Source organism: Scyliorhinus canicula, chromosome 1 (genome assembly GCF_902713615.1).
Source record: "Scyliorhinus canicula chromosome 1, sScyCan1.1, whole genome shotgun sequence".
NCBI classification, from domain to species: Eukaryota; Metazoa; Chordata; class Chondrichthyes; order Carcharhiniformes; family Scyliorhinidae; genus Scyliorhinus; species Scyliorhinus canicula.
In genome coordinates, this window is record NC_052146.1 from 268654051 (window position 1) to 268676806 (window position 22756).

At 44.1% G+C, this 22756-nt stretch overlaps 2 protein-coding genes across 2 annotated transcripts in view; one reads left to right on the forward strand and one right to left on the reverse strand.

Moving 5' to 3' along the window:
• The window catches only part of LOC119974222 (thyroid adenoma-associated protein homolog), a 570459-nt gene that overhangs the window by 518444 nt on the left and 29259 nt on the right, over positions 1-22756 (reverse strand). Inside the window, 6 exon segments of the mRNA XM_038812984.1 lie at positions 7075-7297; positions 8934-9085; positions 9854-9977; positions 13697-13828; positions 14255-14410; positions 16153-16307. Coding sequence (XP_038668912.1) covers positions 7075-7297; positions 8934-9085; positions 9854-9977; positions 13697-13828; positions 14255-14410; positions 16153-16307 — 942 coding nt within the window.
• The window catches only part of plekhh2 (pleckstrin homology domain containing, family H (with MyTH4 domain) member 2), a 390052-nt gene that overhangs the window by 150795 nt on the left and 216501 nt on the right, over positions 1-22756 (forward strand). The window lies entirely within an intron of this gene.

The window sequence follows — 22756 nt, forward strand, 5'->3', positions numbered from 1 at the left end:
ATGTGGATGCTTTAGAGAGGGTGCAGAGGAGGTTCATCAGGATGTTGCCTGGTATGGAGGGTACTAGCTATGAAGAAAGGTTGAGTAGATTAGGATTGTTTTCGTTCGAAAGACGGGAGGTTGAGGGGGGACCTGATTGAGGTCTACAAAATTATGAGAGGTATGGACAGGGTGGATAGCAACAAGCTTTTTCCAAGAGTGGGGGTGTCAATTACAAGGGGTCACGATTTCAAGGTGAGAGGGGGAAAGTTTAAGGGAGATGTGCGTGGAAAGGTTTTTACGCAGAGGGTGGTGGGTGCCTGGAACGCTTTGCCAGCGGAGGTGGTAGAGGCAGGCACGATAGCATAATTTAAGATGCATCTGGACAGAAAAATGAACGGGCGGGGAACAGAGGGAAGTAGACCATTGGAAAATAGGCGACAGGTTTAGATAAAGGATCTGGATCGGCACAGGCCGGGAGGGCCGAAGGGCCTATTGGCCTATTCCTGTGCTGTAATTTTCTTTGTTCTTATATGAGTGCAAGCTAGCTAGTAATATAAAAGAAGGTAGGAAGAGTTTTTTCAATTTTTAAAAGGTAAGAGAGAGGCAAAAATGGACATTAAACCTCTGGAAAACGTGGTTGGAGAAGTAATAATAGGAAACAAAGAAATGACAGACAAACTGAATAATTACTTGGCATCAGTCCTCACGGTGGAAGACACCAGAGGGATGCCAGAGCTCCAGGAGAATCAGGGGGCAGAGGCGAGTGCAGTGGCCATTACTAAGGAGAAGGTTCTGGGGAAACTGAAAGCTCTGAAGGTGGATAGGTCACCTGGACCAGATGGACTACACCACAGGGTTCTAAAAGAGATAGCTGAGGAGATTGTAGAGGCATTGGTGGTGATCTTTCAGGAATCACTGGAGGCAGGAAGGGTCTCAGAGTACTGGAAAGTGGCTAATGTAACACCACTGTTTAAGAAGGGAGGGAGGCAGAAGACGGGAAATTGTAGGCCGGTTAGCCTGACTTCAGTCATTGGTAAGATTTTAGAGTCCGTTATTAAAGATGAGATCGCGGAGTACTAGGAATTGCATGATAAAATAGGACTGAGTCAGCACGGCTTTGTCAAAGGGAGGTCATGTCTGACAAATCTTTAGAGTTTGAGGAGGTAAGAAGGAAGTTAGACAAAGGCGAACCAGTGAATGTGATTTATTTAGATTTCCAGAAGGCCTTTGACAAGTTACTGCATAGGAGATTGTTAAATAAGTTAAGAGCCCATGGTATTAAGGGTAAGATCCTGGCATGGATGGAGGTCAGGCTGACTGGCAGACTGTTTGACTGACAGGCTGTTTGAAACAAACCTGTTGGACTTTAACCTGGTGTTGTAAGACTTCTCACTGTAACTGGCAGAAGGCAGAGTGGAGATAAAGGGGTCTTTTTCAGAATGGCAGCCAGTGACTAGTGGTGTGCCTCAGGGGGTCTGTGTTGGGACCACAACTTTTCACAATATACATTAATGATTTGGAAGAAGGAACTGAATGCATTCTTACTAAGTTTGTAGATTATACAAAGATCTGTAGAGGGACACGTAGTATTGTGGAAGCAAGGGGGCTGCAGAAGGATTTGTACAGGCTAGGAGAGTGGGCAATGAAGTGGCAGATGAAATACAATGTGGAAAAGTGTGAGGTTATGCACTTTGGAAGAAGGAATTTAGGCACAGACTATTTTCTAAATGAGGAAATGCTTAGGAAATCAGAAGCACAAAGGGACTTGGGAGTTCTTGTTCACGATTCTCTTAAGGTTAACATGCAGGTTCAGTTGGCAGCTAGGAAGGAAAATGCAATGTTAGCATTCATGTCAAGAGCGCTAGAATGCAAGACCAGGGATGTACTTCTGAGGCTATATACGGCTCTGGTCAGACCCCATTTGGAATATTGTGAGCAGTTTTGGGCCCCTTTTCAAAGGGAAGGTGCTGGCGTTGGAAAGAGTCCAGAGGAGGTTCACAAGAATGATCCCTGGAGTGAACAGCTTGTCGTGTGAGGAACGCTTGAGGACTCTGGGTCTGTACTCATTTAGAAGGATGAGTGGGGATCTTATTGAAACTTACAGGATACTGTGAGGCCTGGATAGAGTGGAATTGGAGAGGAGGTTTCCACTTGTAGGAAAAACTAGAACCAGAGGACACGATCTCAGACTAAAAGGACAATCCTTTAAAACAGAGATTAGGAGGAATTTCTTCAGCCACAGGGTGGTGAATCTGCGGAACACTTTGCCACAGAAGGCTGTGGAGGCCAAATCACTAAGTGTCTTGAAGACAGAGATAGATAGGTTCTCGATTAATAAGGGGATGAGGAGTTATGGGGAGAAGGCAGGAGAATGGGGATGAGAAAAATATTAGCCATAATTGAATGACGGAGCAGACTCAATGGGCCGAGTGTCCTAATTCTGCTTCAATGCCTTATGGTCAAATTGCCTACGTGGTGTTGGTGCACTCAGTGCTGCGAGGAAGCGAGTTCCCGGATTTTACCCAATGATAATGAAGGAACGGTAATATAGAAAACAGGTGTAGGCCATTCAGTTCGTCGAAGCCTGCTTCACCACTCAATTAGATCATGAGGGGCGGCACAGTAGTTAACACTGCTGCCTCACAGCACCAGGGATCCGGATTCAATTCTGGCCTTGCGTGACTGTCTGTGCGAAGATTTTATCATCTCTCAGAGTCTGCATGGGTTTAATTCAGGTGTTCCGGTTTCCTTCCACAGTCCAAAGATGTGCGGGTTACATAGTTTGGCCATGGTAAATTGCCCCTTAATGGCCAGGTTATGAGGTTACGAGGATAAGGCGGGATGGACAGGGAGTGTAAATGGGCAGATTGCTCATTCGAAGGTCTGTGCAGACTCAATAGGCTGAATGGCCTCCTTCTGCACTGTCGGGATTCCATGACTGATTGCCTACCTAACCGCCACTTGCTCGCATTATCTCCATATCCCTTGATGTCATTAGTCAACAGAAATGTATTGATTTTGATCTTGAAACGCTCATCTTTAAACTCCCACGGCCCTCTGGGGTAGAGAATTCCAAAGATTCACCAAAGAAACCCATCCTCATCTCAGGCTTAACTGGCATAACCTTTATTCTGAGACTGTCCCCTGCCTCTGGACTCAGCGGCCAGGGAAAACATCCTACCTACATCCACCCTGTCATGCCCACAAAGATTTTCAATGACATCACTTTTCATTATTTGGAACTTTGAGAATACAGACCCAGTTTCTTCAATCTCTCCTCATGTGACAATCCCAACATCCAAGGAATTAATCTGGTGAACCTTCATTGCACTTCCTCGATGGCATATTGATCTTTCCTTAGATAAGGAGACCAAAACTGTGGAGAATATGCCAAGTGCGGTCTACCCAAGGTTCTGCCTAAGTGCAGCAAGACATCTTAATTTCTGTTCTCAAGTCTCATTGTGATGAAGGCCAGCATACCTTTACCTTCCTTATTGATTGTTGCACCTCCATGCTATTTTTGATTGACTCATGAGCAAGGACACCCAAGCCCTTTAGACACTAACACTTCCCAACCTCTTACCATTGAAGAAATATTCTGTCTTTGTCAAGGGTGCAATTGTATAGGATCTTGGTGAGACCACATCTGGAGTAGTGTGTCCAGTTTTGGTCTCCTTATTTAAGGAAAGGTGTGGTGGTATCAGAGGCAGTTCAGAAAAGGTTCACCAGACTGATTCCGGGGATGGAACAGTTGGTGTAGGCGAAATTAAACAGTTTGCGGTTATACTTGCTGGAATTTAGAAGGATGAGAGGGGATCTGATCGAGGTATATAAAATACTAAAAGGATTGATAAAATCAACGTAGACCAAATGTTCTTCCTTGTGGGGCAATCTAGAATGAGAGGTCACAGAGAAAGGTTGAGAGGCAGTAGATTTAGAACTTAAATGAGGAGGAACTACTTCTCACAGAGGGTGATGAATGTGTGGAACCCGCTTCCCCGCAGTGCGGTGGAGTCTGAGTCATTACATGGTTTCAAGGAGATAATATATATTTCTGATTTTAAAATGGGTTAAAGGGAAATGGAGAAAAGGAGAGGTGGATTTGAAACCCGAAAGAGATCAGCCATGATCTGACTGAAAGACAGAGCAGGCTCGAGGGGCTGAATTGCCTACTTCTGCTCCTAATTCCTATGTTCTGTTTTTTCAGCAAAGTGGATAACTTACGATTCTTCACATTGTATTCCATCTGTCATGTTCTTGCCCATTCACTTAGCCTGTACAAGTCCGCTTGGAGCCTCCTTGCATTTTCCTCACAACTTACATTCCCATCTAGTTTTTGTCATTCATATCATTCAAAGAGGGTGTGAACAGCTGTGGCTCTGATACTGGTCCTTGCGGTGCCCCACTTGTAAAAGTGTACCATTCTGAGAATGACCCATGTATTCCTACTCTCTGCTCTCGGTCTAGTAACCAATTCTCAATCCATACTAGTGTATTACCCCCAATTCCATGTATTCAAATTTTGTTTACTAACCTCCTGTGTGGCACCTCATCAAAAGCCTTCTGAAAATGCAAATACATCACATTCACAGGCTCTCCTTGATCTATGCCACAAGTAACGTCCTCAAATAACTCCAACAAGGTTTAGCAAACGTGATTTCCCTTTTATAAATCCATGCTGACTCTGTCCAATTTTACTATTATTTATTAAGTGCAGGGCAACACGGTGGCACAGTGGGTTAGCCCGGCTGCCTCACAGCGCCGAGATCCCAGGTTCGATCCCGGCTCTGGGTCACTGTCCGTGTGGAGTTTACACATTCTCCCTGTGTTTGAATGGGTTTCACCCCCATAGCCCAAAGATGTGCAGGTTAGGTGGATTGGCCATGCTAAATTGCCCCTTAATTGGAAAATATTAATTGGGTACTCTACATTTATATTTTTAAAAATATTTATTAAGTGCCAGTTAAGTCTACAAACTTGTTGCAGATGCACGGGAACACCACGATCTGCAAGTTTCCCTCCAACCAACACACACCATCCTCACTTGGAACTATATAGCTGTTCCTTCACGGTCACCGGAGCTGTGTAGCCCTGGTGGAACCCAAACCAAGCATCGGTGAGCAGGTTATTGGGGAGTAATGCCACTTGATAGCGTTATCAATGGCATCTTACAAAAGACGTTTGCTGGACAGTAATTGGCTGAATTAGATTTGTCCTGCTTTTTTGTAGACAGGGCATAATTGGGCCAGTTCCCATGCTGACAGGTAGATTCCAGTGTTGTAGCTGTACTGGAACATATGGGCTAAGGGTCCATCTATTTCTGGAGCACAAGACTTCACCACTACAGCCTGGAAGTTGTCAAGGCCCTTTGCCTTTGTTACATGCAGTACCTTTGGAATTGACTAAAATTTGGCATCCATGACAGTGGGGACCTCAGAAAGAAAATGCAAACAATCATCTGCTTCCGGTTGAAGATGGATGCAAATGTTTCAGCCTCATTTTTGCATTGACATGCTGGGCTTCCCCCATCATGGAGGATGGGAATATATTTATTTAGATTTATTTTGTCACATGTACCGAGATAGTGAAAAATATTGTTTTGCGTACAGTCCAGGCAGATCATTCCATACATGAAAAACATGAGACATACAATAAATACACAATGTAAATACATCAACATAGACATTGGGTGAGGAGAATACTTTAGAAGCCGCCTCCTCCTGTTGGTTGTTTAAATGTACATCACCACTACTAAGACTAAATGTGACAGGACTGCAGAGCACTGATCTGATCTGATCTTTTGGTTATGGGATCACTTAGTTTTGCCTGTCACATGCTGCTTCCACTGTCTAGTCCTGTGTCACAGCTTCATCAAGTTTGCACTTTGTAAATATACCTGGTGCTGCTCCTGACATGATCTCCCACACTCTTAATTGAACAGCGTTTGGTCCCTTTACTTGATGGTAATGGTAGACTGAGAAATATGCTGGAACATGAGCTGGAAAAAACTTGAACTTTTGCTGATGGCTCACAGCGGCTCATGGATGGCCAGTTTGACCAGCTAGACCTGTACTTAATCTACCTCATTTAGCACCACACACCATGATTTAGATGTCCTCAGCATGTCCGTACAGGAACTGTGAAGTGACCACTCATCAATAATGCCACTGACAACTGCATTGAGACAGGTAGATTGGAGAGGACAAGGTCCAGTCTTTATCCTTTCACCAAGCTTCAGGTCTTGGCCAGCTCAATCAGAAGTGCTGCTACCAAGCCATTCTTGGTGACAGACCTCAAAACTCCCCATCTAGAGGACATTGTGTGCCTTTGCAATTCTCAGTGCTTCATCCAATGGTATTCTCAGTGGTATCCAACAAGGAGGGACACTGACTGATCAGCAAGGGAGTGTGGCAGGTGATAATCACCATAATTACCCATGATTGATGCTATGAAGATTGATGGGGACTACAGTCAATGTTGAGGATTCCCAGAGCCATCTCCTCCCAACAATGTAACACTCTGCTGGCACCTCTGATGCTTCTGTACTGCCAGTGGAACAGGACTTTTCCTGGGATGAGGTGTCTGCGACAGTGGTTATAACGTACAGTTTGGCAAGAATGACCAACAATTCTCCCAATTTTGACACAAGTGTCAATGAGGAGGACTTCATAGGATCAACTGCCTGTGCCTCTGTTGTCTCCAGTGCTTAACTGATGTTAAATGATCCATCAAGTTTTATTCTTTTTTATTCCAGATTTATTAGTTGAATTTAAATTCTCCGAGCAGTCATGGTAGGATTTGAACTCATGTCTCTGGAGCATTAACCTGGGTCAGTAATATTGCCACTATGCTACCACCACGCACCACCTCCCCATCGCCCACCCTATGATGCAACCATCTTTGAAATATTGTGAAATCAATTGGTGACTAATGACAGCACTGTCTTCATAAAACAGCAAGAAATCTACTTTTCATGTAAAAAGTACTCTTGGACTCAACGTGGAGCTGCAGAAAAAGGAGCAAGGAGACTAAGAAAGGAAGGCTCTGTTTTCTTACCTGTGATAATATATAAAATTGTAGATTAACACTAACCTTCCAAAATATTGGTTTCTAGCATTTCCTTAACGGCAGATTCTTTTTCATGAACCTTGCTAAGGTAACCAGCTTGTTGTTTTAAAGCATGTAAAGCTGTCAATAAGCCTTCTTGCTGTACCAAAAGAGCCAGGAGGTACGAAGCAGTGATGCAATCATAAGGTTTGGTACTGGTCGAAAGATCCAAAGCTGTCTGCAAAAGTGTTTGCAATTTCTCACTATCCTGTAAGGTGGGGTGGAAAAGGGTAGCATTTAATAAATAGTTCCAGCCAAAAGAAACAACCATGACAACTAGCCAAAATACACTAAGTATTTTAAGTATGTTCTTGAAGTAATGTAAATGAGTGCAAATGTTTAGAACAAAATAATAGAAACATAGAAAATAGAGTAGGCCATTCAACCCATCAAACCTGCTCCACCATTCAATGTGATCATAGCTGACCCTCAATCTCAACACTGTACTCCCATGCTCTCCCCGTACCCCTTTACCCCAACAGTGTCTATTTCAACCAAGTCCGTAGTTCTCATTCAGATGCAGTGATTGTTTCCTGTACACCTTGCATGCCTGTTTTGAATTTTTACTCTATAATCTTCTATTTATTCAACTATTTCCTGCAGACAACTGTTGTAAATAGGCACATCCTGAAATCAAAGCAGGTTAAATCCTACTGCTCTGAGAACTACAGCATCGGATTAAATTTTGCTGAGAAAATAATGGCATCTGATCGACTGATCAATATGCAAACTGGCTAGCAACTTGCAGTGTGGAAGATACACATGAACTGCAAATCACAACAAATTTCTAGCTGATTTGTGCCACTCTGCCATCAGCTTTGTAAATAGGCACATCCTGAAAACAATGACAGGTTAAATCCTACTGCTCTGAGAACTACGGTATCGGATGTAATTTTGCTGAGAAAATAATAGCTTCTGATCAATTGATCAATATGCAAACTGGCTAGCAACTTGCAGAGTTGAAGGTGCATACCATGAACTGCAAATCATCACAAATTACTGCCTGATTTCTGTCACCCTGCTGTTAACTTTGTGAAATCCCCTTGATTCTCATGAAGATGTTACAATTATATATTAATTGTCCATTAAAAACAGTACAGAAAGTTAAATCTTATAATTATAGTGCAAGTCTTTTAACTATGCAATTTGTGTTAATGACTGACAAAAGAAAATCAAGAAAATCAAGTCTGCAGTCTCATTACTTTGAGTTATGATTTATTTCAGGAGATTTTAAATGTTTATAAGTTTTACCCCTATTTTCCCTTTCAGTCATTTTGTTTTTCTTATAACACAGTGCCCCTCTCCTGGTCTTAGTTTCTCTTTCTGCACCTGATTTGGCATTTAATTCACCACTTTAGTTTGCCTTCTTTATCTGCCTTACTGTTAATTTCTCAATCCTTAAAATGTATTGGTAAGAGATGCACTATTTGTCCCATTGTACACTGTGGTCCAAAGATTCCTGTTGCTCTTGCCAAACCAATATCAACTCACAGTCCCAATAATTTACTGGGAAAAAGATTTTAAAACCTAAACATGCACAAACAAGTGTAATTAACAAGAAAGGCTCCACTCCATCAAAATCTGATCCAATGTTTATTGTAGGCTTCCAACTTATTAAGTTTCAAATTTTTTGCTGTTTTACGCAACATTGAAACAAGAAACATCCAAATTTAACACTTCCAAGTGTAAGAAATCAGAAACTTTGAGAGATGGATATACTAGAAGCAGGATTTTCATTGTATGTATTTCATTGGATACATTACGATTATCAAACAATCTTATATGGAGCCTGTTTATAAAATAATTAGAAACTTATTGAACAACCCCTGTCTTAAGTCTGTTACCTGCAATCCTAAAATGGGAGCCGGGAGTTTCTTCAAGAGGTCATAGGCTAGTAACTTCAATTCTTCAAAGGTGCTGTTCAAACACCCTACTAAAGCATCAACATAGGCTGGCTGCAAGACATCAGTCATTTGCACCACTCTGTAAGTCTGACCTGCAGAAAAACATTTTGAAACAAAGTACAATGTCATTAAATTCATAATCAGGACAGACAATGTTAATTTTTTACTTCAAAAAATTGTAAACTTCACAATACTTGTTTCCCAATATGTTTAACACTTCTCACTATACAGTAATTCAAACTCTTCTAATAAATGTGAGCTCAGAGCTAAGGTAAGTAAAATAGCTTATATAACAAGATGAAGCAGGGGAAACAAGAGACGCTGCTGAACCCGTCTGCTCAAATTCAGGACAAAGCGTTCAAAGATCCCTCACACTTATTGGAGGTTAGGGTAGAACAGGCAGAGGAAAGGAGCATAAAGATAATGTGGTGACAGAAAATAAACAAAGGTTTATCTTTGTTCTTCAGAATTATCCTGGATTATTGTAGTTTTTGCAGGAGGGTTAACCACAATAAAAGTTGATATGGCCCTGCCAGATCTGGAAATCGAGGGCTAAACCACTTGCGTGCCAGATTGTCTCAGACTTCTTAGACTTGAGGGAACAAAGAAGAGGATCATACCAGGGCAAACATCCAGGATAGGAGAGCACAAGTATTCTTCCAAGGACAAGGGCATCGAAGGGGAAGTAGATCAATGGCTGCAGAAGTTTTGTAGCAATGGAGAACTAAAGGCGAGGCAGTGGCACTATTTAGTAAATGTGCATTTGTAAGTGGCATGGGGCAGGGTTTTTAACCACAAATTCTAAACCTGGTCGTACTGTCCGACAAGTACAGCACACGATCACATTCCATATAACTTACCCTCTAAATTTTCAAAAACTTCAGCAATTACCCCCAAGAGATTCAAGACAATAAATTTCCTTGGAAACGAAGCGCCAGGGAACAGATCTCGCAATAGTCTGTCACACACCCAGACCATAAAATCCTTGAAGATAAAATAAAAGTTTATTCATTAATACTGAATTTCTCCTCCTATATTTCAATTGCAACACCCCTTTATTTAAAATAAAGCATAATTTTTTCACTTCAACATTATCAAATCTGTTCTGTCGGACAATCAATTCCTCCTTGTGCTGATTACAGCTAAACTAAAATTGCACTGAGGGAAAGTTGCTAGAAATCTTGGTGGTGGGGGCTTGTTGACCACCTTACTATAATGGGGAGGGATCTGAGACACCATTCAAAAAAATAAGATGTCACTCGGCCACTTCATTCTGTTAGTCTCAGCCTCAGGAAATCGCCACAGGAGTTCCTCGACGCAGTGTACTGGGCCCAACCATCATCAATTTTTTCACTGATCGTCCATCCAACCTAAGATCAGAAATGAGGATGATGATTGCACAATGTTCAATACCAATCGCAATTCCTGAGATATTGAAACATTCAATGCCAGCATTCAGCAAGACATTGACAACATTTAGGCTTGGGCTGATAAATGAGATATCATTTGTGCCACACAAATGCCAGGCAATGACCATCTCGGGCAGGAGAAAATTTAATCATCTCCCCTTGACATTCAACAACATCACCATTGCTGAATTCCCACACCATCAATATCCTGGGGGGGGTCACAATTAACCAGGGACTTAACTACACTTGCCATGTACATATTCTGACTATACATCAGGAGCATGAAGGAATCCCCGACTAAGCACTGAGACACGGAAGAATCATAGAATTCCTGCAGCACAGGCCATTGGGCACTCAAGACGGCAAGTCCCTCCGAAAGAGCACCTACCTGGGCCCATTCCCCGCCGTAACCCCATAACCCACCTAACCTACACAACCTTGGACACTAAGGGGGCAATTTAATATGGTCAATCCACCTCACCTGCACATCACTGGACTGTGGGAGGAAACCAACGCAGACATGGGGAGAAATTGCAAACCCCACACAGACAGTCACCCAAAGTCGGATATAACCCAGATCTCTGATGCTGTGAGGCAGGAGTGCTAACCACTGTACCACGATGCCGTCCGAGAAGCACTATTGGCATGAATACTTTACCGCATTTCCCCTATCTAGGAGAAGAACATGGCAGGAGATCTCAAAGACGCCATTATCGGGAGCATTTTTAAAATAGGTGAAAGGTCCGATTACAGTAACTACAGAGCAATCTCCCTACTGTTGGCTATAGGAAAAGTTATTGCAAGAGGCCTCCTTGATCTCCTTCTTCCTGTGGTTAAAGAGCTCCTTCCAGGGTGCCAATGCAGATTTCACCCACTAAAGGGCACATCGGACATGATCTTCACCGCGCAGCAACTACAAGAGAAATGCAGGGAATATCACCAATCCCAAGGCCTTCTTTGACCACACAAAGGTTTTCAACACCTTTAACTGCAAGGAGCGTCCTCCTCCGTTTTGGCTGCCCGCAAATGTTCATCATCTTTGGCACTTTTAGCATACTGGGTTTTGAAAGCAGACCAAGGCAGGCCAGCAGCACGGTTCAATTCCCGTACCAGCCTCCCCGAACAGGCGCCGGATTGTGGCGACGAGGGGCTTTTCACAGTAACTTCATTGAAGCCTACTCGTGACAATAAGCGATTTTCATTTCATTTCATTTCACCTACTGCACAATGATATGCAAGTTGCGATCTTGACTAATGGATCCACCACAGACACAAATCGCATTCGGTCTGGGGTTAAGCAAGGCTGTGTCATAGCACCAACGCTCTTTTGATCTTCGTTGTTTCAATGCTCAATCTCACCTTCAGCAAGCTCCCCACAAGAGTGGAGCTAAACTACAGAACAAACAGGAATCTGTTCAACCTCTGCCGGCTGAACCATATCCAAGGTCATCGAACTACATTATGAGGACGATGATTGGGTCAGTGCATACTCAGAGGCTGAGCTCCAAGCCATTCTAAACACTTCCATAGAGGCGTACAAGAGAATGGGCCTTACACAAATAATCCATCCATACGACAACGGTCCTCCCAACCTGCACCGCCCACCACATAGCACAGCCCCCCCAGTGATCAAAATCCACATCGAGTCCTTGGACAAGTGGACCAATTTTTATATCTTGGGAACCCACTGTCAACAGGAGCAGAAATCGGCGATGAGGTTTAACACTGCCTTCAGTATGCTAGCACAGCCTTTGGTCACCTGAGGAAGAGTGTTAGAAGACAGGACCTCAGACCCAGCACCATGCTGCTCATGGTCGACAGAGCAGTAGTAATATCCGTCCTCCATTCGGCTCAGAGATGTGGACTATATACAACAGGCACCTCAAAACCTTGTAGAAGTACCACCAATGCTATCCATGCAAGATCCGGCAAATCCATTGGCAGGATAGGGCACACCAACGTCAGTGTTCCCACTCAGGCAAACATCCCCAGCATGTAAGTATTGATCATGCGTGATCAGGTCCGTTGGGTGGGTCACATCATCTGCATGTCTGACATGAAACTGCCAATACAAGCACTCTACTCAGAACTTCGGCACGCAAAAGAATCCCAGGAAGCAGAGGAAATGCTTCAAGGGCACCCCTCAAAGCTTCCTTGAAAAAATGCAACTTCCTCACCGCACCTGCAAATCCCTAGCCCAAGATCACCCGAGGTGGAGGAAAAGCATCTGGAAAGGAGTTGAACACCTCGAGCCTCATCACTGAGAGCAAGCTGGAGCCAAGCAGTGACAGTGAAAGGAGCATGTGGCAACCCCGGCACCCCATCTACCTGCTCCTCCAACCACCATCTGCCCCACTTGTGACAGAGACTGTAGGTCACATATTGGACTCCTCAGTTATCTGAGAATACATTTTCAGTGTGGAAGCATGTCATCCTCGACTCCAAAGGAATTTTTGCAGCAAGTATCTGAAGCAATTCACAAAAGCTCCTTTGACAGCGCCTTCTATACCTATATCCATTCATAAGAACAAATGCAGCAGGCAGATGGGAACACAAACCAACTACAAGTTCCCACCAAGCCACACAACATCCTGACTTGGAACTATATTGCCATTCCTTCAATGTCGCCAGGGAAAGGTCCTGTAATGGCACACCATGTCCAAAAGCGAGGAAGTTATGTTAAACTTGAATAAAACACTAGTTCTGCCTCAACTGGAGTACTGTGTCCACTTCAGGGCACCACACTTTAGAAAGGATGTAAAGTTGTTAGGAGTGCAGAAAAGATTTGTGAGAATTATTCCAAGGATGAAGGTAGAGTTAAGAAGTTACGATTGTTTCCCTTATGTGAACTTGTATGAGAAGGTTCAGAGATGACTTGATAAAGGTACACAAAATCTTGAGGTGGCTGGACAGAGTAGATTGGGAGAAACTGTTCCCATTAGTGGAAGGATCAAGCACCAGAGGTCAAGATTTAAGGTGGTTGACAAAAGAAGGAATGCAGACATGGGGGAAAACATTTTCACACAAAGAGAAGTTAGGATCTGGAGTTTACTCTATAAGACCATGATGGAAGCAGATTCAATCGAGGAATTCAAGAAGGAATTGGATTATTATCTGTCAAGGAGGAATGCACAAGGCTACTGGGAGAAGGCAGGGAGTGGCACGATGCAAATTGCTCCTTCAGACAGGTAGAACAGAAAAGACAGGTCTTCTGATTCTAATCCAATCTTAGCTGTAGACAAAACTACAGTCATTTATTTATATACATGTGCAAAAAGTGCTAAAATTTTGTACCTTATACTGTTGGAGCATAACTTCTGGATGTTGAGAATTTGTTTTTTCTTCATACACAGTAATCTTCTGTCTATGAACAGTCTGAGTTTGCTTATAAAGCACTTGGGAACTGTCCCTTAGCCTAGAGAAGAGCTGCAGAGAAAGTTAGTGTAATTTTCAAAAAAATGAACACAATTTTAATCTAATTATCTTTTATTAGTGTCACAAGTAGGCTTACAAAGAGGTTACTGTGAAAATTCCCTAGTCGCCACATTACGGCGCCTGTTCGGGTACAGAGGAAGAATTCAGAATGTCCAATTCACCTAACAAGCACGTCTTTCGAGACTTGTGGGAGGAAACGGGACACCCGGGGAAACGCACGTAGACACGGGGGGGACGTGCAGACTCCGCACAGACAGTGACCCAAGTCAGGAATCGAACCCAGGTCTTTGGCGTTGTGAAGCAACAGTGCTAACTACTGTGCTATGGTGCTGCCCACTAAGTTACCAAATTCTGTAAACTGATCAAAAGGACCCTGCTGAAAGGAAGCATGCAAAAGTAGATTTTAAAAAGGCCCACCTTTCTCATTAACCACACAATCTGCTGCCTCATCGCAGGACTCTGACTGTTCAGGTTATATGGAAGAAAAAATTTTGTTACGGCTATTTCTTGCTGGGATAGAGCTTCTGTACTGCGATGTGTCTCACATACCAAACCCAAGGCATCTAGACGGACCTGCAACAAGATAAGATTTAGATTTTGGCAATTTTGTTACTTTAAACTTTTCCCGCGTCTTCCAAATACTATGTCTTCTATATTCATGTGACCACTGACTAGCAAAGATCTACTACTGATGATGTCCTGTTTAGAACAGCATTTCATTTCTGCGCATTGCTATATCCAAAAATCTGACTGAGAACAGTAATGTGAACCATGAGCCAATTCTTCACTGTCTTCACCCATTCCCAACAGGGTTACCATTCTCAAAATGAACATTTCATCCAATAGCCCCAGAGTAGCCCCAGCAAAATATATACTGTTCACTGCTCATCTGTGCATGGTAGTTCAGAAGATGAGTCTGATACAATTTTCCTGCTTCCAAAGTGCAAAGCCTTATTATTCCACATGTAACCAAGAAAAAGAAAATTCTTCACAATTGAGGTGCCATAAATAGGTACCTCAAAAAGGCAAACCGCTGAATCCAACAATTATATTTAAGAATTTTGGCAATTTGAACAAATGCCTAGCATACCTCGCACTGAGGTTTTGATGTGGGATGATTAAAACATAGAAAAGTCACACATTAATATGTTATGAGATCAAAAAATGCTCCATGCTGCAAAATGCATCCATTTGGATTGGATTAGATTTGATTAGATTTATTGTCACGTGTACCGAGGTACAATGAAAAATATTGTTCTGCGTACAGTCCAGACAGATCATTCCATGGATGAAAACAAAAGGACACACATAAGTACACAATGCAAATACATAGCCACAGGCATTGGGTATGTATACGGAGTGTGGTCCTACTCAGTAGAGAAAATGTGTGAAGCAATCAGTTAAGTCCATAAGAGGGTCATTCAGGAATCTGGTAACAGTAGGGAAGAAGCTGTTTTTGAACCTGTTAGTGTGTGTTCTCAAGACTTTTGTATCTCCTGCCCGATGGAAGAAGTTGGAAGAGAAAATAACCCAGGTGGGAAGGGTCTTTGATTATGCTGCCTGCTTTCCCAAGGCAGTGGGAGGTGTAGACAGAGTCAATGGATGGGAGACGGGTTTGTGTGATGGACTGGGCTGTGTTCACAATTCTCTATAGTTTCTTACGGTATTGGGCAGAGCAGTTGCCAGTTAAGCAACATCATAACCTAAATCATTAATTTCAGTCTCGTAATTTGTTTCAGTTTTTGGTCGGATTATCAGCTGGGATCTCAGTATTGTTCACTAATGCTTGCTAAAAGCTACATGCATTCATACACCAAGACCTGTCCTCTGCAGGCAAAAGAACAGATCCAGGCATGCCGTCTTTTTTTAATTGAAACGAAAGTACAGGGGAACAAGAGTTCCCTGGTGCGTTTTCCTTGGCAATCGGCCACTCAAAGTCAATCTGCCAACTAATGTTCTTGGTGGGCAGTGCCCTTTTCTCATGCAGTATAAATTGTTGCTCCTTTGCAATTTGGCTCCGTCCTGATGAATTCAAGATAACAAGCTTTGCCAGCATATCTCTTTTTTCAACAAGACTCAGAGCAATTTATATTCTGTCCATACCAGTCTGCAGTTTCAGTACTGCTCACCAAGAACATTCCCATTCTTTCCGATAAAGAATAGCTATTTGAGCAGTATTACATGAAAAGTCCACCATAAATCTAAAATCACCTCCAGACTAACAACTTAATATGAGAATCAGCTGCAGAGACCAACAACTTAACCTGAGATCACAGATCTCAATATTAAATAGGTTCTTAAATTGCAGTGCATACCTGTTCATGCTTATGAACCAAAGCCTGCTTTATCAGGCTAATAGGTATCAGTTGATTCCATGCAGATTCCTCAGTCGTGCTCCACAGTCCTTGAGCTCTAGCTGCTCTCAAGCATGTCATCAGTGCTCCAAGAGCACCTCTACTGTGAAAAGGCCCTGCTGCAAACAGAACAGGGATTTGTTTTAGAATCAGAAAGATTTAAAACTTAAACTAATGCTATATTTTTCCAAATCACTCATCCAGGACATAAAATGTGCTTTCATTAACGGTTACTCTTTATATGGGCGTTTTGCAGGTAGAAAATGCACACAATCATATGCATTTCATATTGGAGAGGAAAGGAGCAACACTGATGCCTCCTTATCAGCATGTCCAACACAGTCCAAAGATGAGCAAGTTAGGTGGATTGGCCATGCTAAATTACCCCTTAATGTCGAGGAATGTGCAGGTTAGGTTACGGGATTATGGGGACAGGTGGGGTAGTGAGCCAGGGTAGAGTGCTCTTTCGTAGAGTCAGTGTAGACTCAATGGGCCAAACAGTCTCCTTCTGCACGGTAGGGATTTTCTGATTCTATAATTCCTGAAATCCCTACCCTAATGATGTGCAGGATGAAATAATGTGGCACAATTTAAAACGATGCAGCAATTTTTGTCAGGGTACAGCAATTTTTGTTTGGTAGGAGCAAACTTAAACAGTGGATAAAAGTTATTTCTGTCGGAATATGTTCAGTATTAGCCACAGTTTCAAATATAAACAGTCCTCATGTACAATATGCAAATCCCAAATTGTACATTTTAGTAAAAACAAACATACTACAATTTCCTTTTTTAAGACACTAAAAAGGAATATTAACCAAAAATGTAGAAGCATTAGTAACAAGAGTACATAAGTAGACTGACAGTGTGGACAAGGTTTGTTAGGGTGATGAATATCCAATTTTTCAAATAAGCATTTTGAACCTTTGACAAGTGATATTTCTCTGCTGCCAAGTTAAATAATGTGGTATCATCAACAATTACCGTTATCCTGCAGTGACCATGATACTATTAATCAATGCCACTTTTGTTTTAAGTGACCTAGATTATGACGGGTTTTCCAATGGGAATTTTCACTCTCCCGCTGATGTTGTATTTCTTGGGTGTGAGTGGGGCACTCCAATGTTACACCTGCTCCTCTCTGGAAGTGGGGAATTTATAGAGAAGGGATGAAGAAGCATAGCCAAATTCATTCTTTGTTTTTTTTAAAAGTAACTATTAGTGACAACCAAAAGGGAGAAACCACATCTCTGGGACCCCACCCTTGTCCCCTCTCCCTGTTCTCTTTACATGCGAGCATACAAAATAGCAGAGAATCGAAGATTATATACTTCAATCAAGTCACCCCTCAGTCTTCTAAACTCCAATAGAAACAAGCCCAACCTTTCTAGTCTATCCTCATTCAACACCTTGAGCCTACTCCACAATTCTAGAAGATCATGGTTCATCCATTTGTGTTACAATTTCCATGGCTAGGATACTCCGCTGCTCCGGCGCTCTAAAGCCACGGCTGGCACAGGCCCACGCATGCGCGCCATGGCCGGCGTGGGTCCGCGAATGCGGGTGGGTTGCCGTCTCTGCGCCGCCCCTGGGCAATATGGCGGAGCCCTACAGGGGCCCGGAGCGGAGGAACATAGACCTCACAGCCCCCCCCCCCCCCCCTCCAGAATTAACATGCCCACCGATTGTGCTCCTGGCCACCATGGAGGCCAACTCCCACCCCCACCCCACCAGGACGGCCCCCACAGCCAGAACTCCGATGTCCCGTCGGGTAGGACCATACGTAACCCACGCCGGCGGCACTCAGCAGGCACTCGGCCAATTGAGGCGCAGAGAATTGTCGGGGGCTGCTTTCAATGGCCCCCAACCATCGCAGCGGCGACCCGCGGGCGCGATTGGCGCCGATTCTCCGGTCGCCAGAGAATCAATGGCCCAGCGTCGGAGCGGCGTGGCACAATTCTCGTGCCCCCCCCACCCCCTCCCGGGCAATTCTGCGACCCAGTGCAGGGTCGGAGAATTTCAGCCCATATTTCCATCTACCCGTGAGAACCTTTGATTCCATTGCCTAACAAGAATCTATCTAGCTCTGCCTTAAAATATTCAATGACCTTACTTTCATTACCTTCTGAGGCAGAGTTCCAAAATCGCACAACCTTTGAAGGGAAGATATTTCTCCACATCTCAGTTCTACAGGGCAACCCCTCATTTTAAAACAGAGCCCGCTAGCTCTGGACCCACACACAAGAGGAAACATCCTTTCCACGTCCACCTTGTCATAGCTACTCAAGATTTTATATATTTTAATAGATTTTATATACTTTATAGGTTTTATATCAAGTCGCCCCTCAGTCTTCTAAACTCTAGTAGGAACAAGCCCACACTTTCTAATAATAACAATAATAATAATCTTTATTGTCACAAGTAGGCTTACATTAACATTGCAATTAAGTTACTGCAAAAAGTCTATAGTCACCACACTCCGGCGCCTGTTCGGGTACACAGAGGGAGAATTCAGAATGTCCAATTCACCTAACAGCACTTCTTTCGGGACTTGTGGGAGGAAACCAAAACCCACACCAACCCAGGGAAAACGTGCAGACTCCACACAGTGCTCCAAGCTGGGAATCGAACCTGGAACCCTGGTGCTGTGAAGCAACAGTGCTACTCACCGTGCTACGTGCTGCCCCATGTAGCCAATCCTCATAAGAAAACTCACTCACTCCAGGTATCAATCTAGTAAACCTCCTCTGAACTGCTTTAACATCTTCCCTTCAATACAACTGCACACAGTATTTGAGATGTGGCCCTTTAGAACTGAAGCACAACATTTTTGCTTTTATGGTCAATTTCTCTGAAAATAAAGGTTAACATTCCATCAATCTCCTTGATTATCTGCTTACTTTTTGTGGTTCATGCACTAGAACACCTAGGTCCTCTGCAGCTCACAATTCTGCAGGCATTCTCCATGTAAGAAATACTCTGTTTTTATTCTTCCTGTTCTTCCTGTCAAAGGTAAGAACTTCACATTTTTCCACATTATACTCCATCTGCCAGATTTTTGCCCACTTACTCAACCTACCTAAATCCAGCAACAAATTCTATATAAATATAAAAGCAAATTACTGCGGATGCTGGAATCTGAAAACAAAAAAGAGAAAATGCTGGAAAAACTCAGCAGGTCTGACAGCACCGTGAGGAGAGAAAAGAGCTATTGTTTCAAGTCCAGGTGACCCTTTGTCAAAGCTAAAAGGCATAGAAAGTGGGAGATATTTATACTGTAGGGTGAGGGAATGAAAGATGAGTCATAGCCACAGAAACCAATGGATAAGAGTGCTAATGGCTGTCCCCAGATTGAATAAAATGTGTGAAAGACCAAACAGCAGAGAAACTAAAATCAGAGGGTAAGCTGTGACAGATATAGTGGGAGAGAAGCAAAGGGTCAATTTCCACATTTCGGCTGACGACACACAGCTCAACCACATCACCACCTCTCTCAATCCTTCCTATGTCTCTAAACTTTCAGACGGCTTGTCTGACATCCAGCACTGGATGAGCAGGGCAGCACGGTGGCACATCGTTAGCACTACTGCCTCAGCGCCAGGGACCCAGGTTCATTTTGGCTGACGACACACAGCTGAACCACATCACCACCTCTTTCAATCCTTCCTATGTCTCTAAACTTTCAGACGGCTTGTCTGACATCCAGCACTGGATGAGCAGGGCAGCGCAGTGGCATATCGTTAGCACTGCTGCCTCACAGCGCCAGGGACCCAGGTTCAATTCCAGCCTTGGGTGACTGTCTCTGTGGAGGTTGTACTTTCTCCCCGTGTCTGTGTGGGTTTCCTCTGGGTGCTCCGGTTTCCTCCCACAGTCCAAAGATGTGCAGGTTAAGTGGATTAGACATGCTAAATTGCCCCTTAGTGCCCAGTCATGTGTGAGTTGTGCAAAGATAAGGTGGGCACCTGGTTAGGGTGCTCTTTAAGAGGGTCATAGAATCACACTGCAGGCCATTCAACCCATCGAGTCTGCACCTGCCCTTGGAAAGAGTGCCCGACTTAAGCCCATGCCTCGACCCTATCCCTATAACCCAGTCATCCTACTAAGGGGCAATATAGGTCTGTGCAGATTTGATGGGTCAAATGGCTTCCTTCTGCACTGTAGTAATTCTATTCTATGAAATGTCCTGCAAACACTGGGAAGACTCAACACAAACACCACTCATCGGCAACTTCATCCCTCTCCCTCACAACTGTCTGAAACTGAATCAGATTGTTTGCAAATTTAATGTCATATTTGACCCCAAGATGATCTCCCCATCACTTATCTGTGCCATCGACAGGACTATTTCCACCTCCGTAAGAGCACTCAATTCCGCTCCTATTTCAACTCATTTGCTGCTAAAACTGTCATCCATACCTTTGTTCACCCTAGACTTGACTAATTTTATCAATACCTGGTCAGCTTCCCACAATATGGGTGGGATTCTCTGGCCGGGCTGGAGAATCGCCACAACCGGCGCGAATCGCGCCCTGCCACTGGGACGCCATTCTCCAGAGAGCGGAGAATCGGCGCCATTGGCGCTGCGCCGGTCAGGGGCCACTCTACGGGCCCCGCCCCTCTCTCACCGCCCCCCCCCCCCTCTCTCACCGCCCCCCCCCCCTCACCCCCCCCCCCCCCTCACCCGCCCCCAGCGATTCCCCGCCCAGGATGGGCCGAGTGGCCGTACCAAAAAATCCGAGTCCCGCCGGCGTCGTTCAAACCTGGAAGGATCCGGGGGCGCCCTTTTGGGGGGGGGGGGATCCAACCCCAGGGCAGGCCTCCGCTGTGGCCTGGCCCCTCAGGCTGAGGGCCTCTTTTGTTCCATGCCGGCCCCTGTAGCCGTATACCATGTTGCGTCGGGGCCAACGCGGAGAAGGGAGACACCGTACAGGAGCGGAAATCACGCCGGTCCCACTGCGCATGCGCGGACCGGCGGTGCCCATCTGACGCCGGGATCGGCAGCTGGTGCGCCGTGGGTCGCTCCAGTGCCATACTGGCTCCCTGTAGGGGACAGTATTACTGATCCTGAGGCCATGTTGACGCCGTCGGGATTCAAATTTCACCATCTGTCATGGTGGGATTCGAACCCAGAAGCCCAGAGCATTACCTGGGTCTCTGGATTACTAATCCAGTAACAATACCACTACACCACCTCCTCCCCAACTGGTCAGGTAAGCAGAAAAGTAGCAAATGGAATGTAACCCCGAGAAGTGCAGGGTAATGCAGTTGGGGAGGTTAAACTAGGCAAAAAATTACACAATAAAATGGGAAGATACTGTAAGATGTAAAGGAAGTAAGGGATCTTGGAGCAAATGAATACAGATTTCTGAAGGTTGGACGACTGGTTAATAAGATGGTTAAGAAGAAATTATGGAATCCTCTCATGTATTTTTTGAGGTATAGAATATAGCAGCAGGGAGGTTATGCCGAAACTACATAAAACATTGACAAAGTCCCACATGAGAGATTATTGTACAAGATTAAAGCACATGGGTTTGGGGGAAGCGCACTGAAGTGGATAGAAAACTGATTGGCATAGAGGAAACCAAGAGTAGCAATTAATGGGTCCTTTTCAAATTGGCAGGTAACAACTAGGGATCGGTCCTGGGACCCCAGCTATTTACAATATATATTAGTGATTTGGATGAGCGAACAAAATGTAACATCTCAAAGTTTGCAGATGATACCAAGTTGGGTGGGAGGGTGAACTGTGACAAAGATGCAGAGATCCTACAGAATATAGAAGCAGTATAATTTGAATAAGCAAAAACAGGAAGAAAGATTATTACCTGAATGGTTGTAAATTGGGAGAGTGGTGTGTAGTGGGATCTGGGTGTCCTTGTGCGCTGAAGGTAAGCATGCAAGTGCATCAAGCGGTAAAGAAGGCTAATGGAATGTTGGCCTTCATTGCGAGAGGTTTCGAGTACAGAAGCAGGGATGTGTTGCTGCAATTATACAGGGCGTTGGTGAGGCCACACCAAGAATATTGTGTGCAGTTTTGGTCTCCTTTTCTGAGGAAGGATGTTCTTGCTCTCGAGGGAGTGCAGCGAAGGTTTACCAGACTGATTCCAGAGATGGCGGGACTGTCATACGAGTAGAGATTGACTAGGTTAGGACTGTTCTCGCTGGAGTCCAGAAGAATGAGGGGGGATCTCATAGAGACTTATAAAATTCTAACAGGATTAGACAGGGTAGATGCAGAGAAGATGTTCCCAATGCTGGGTGTGCCCAGAACCAGGGGTCACCACAAGACCATAAGACATAGAAGCAGAATTAGGCTACTCGGCCCATCGAGTCTGCTCTGCCATTCAATGATGGCTGATATTTTTCTCATCCCTATTCTCCTGCCTTCTCCCCATAATCCCTGATCCCCTTATTAATCAAGAACCTATCTATCTCTGTCTTAAAGACACCACAGTATTCGGCCTCCAGAGCCTTCTGCTGCAAAAAATTCCACACATTCACCACCCTCTGGATGAAGAAATTCCTCGTCATCTCTGTTTTATAGCATCTGAGATTGTGTCCTCTG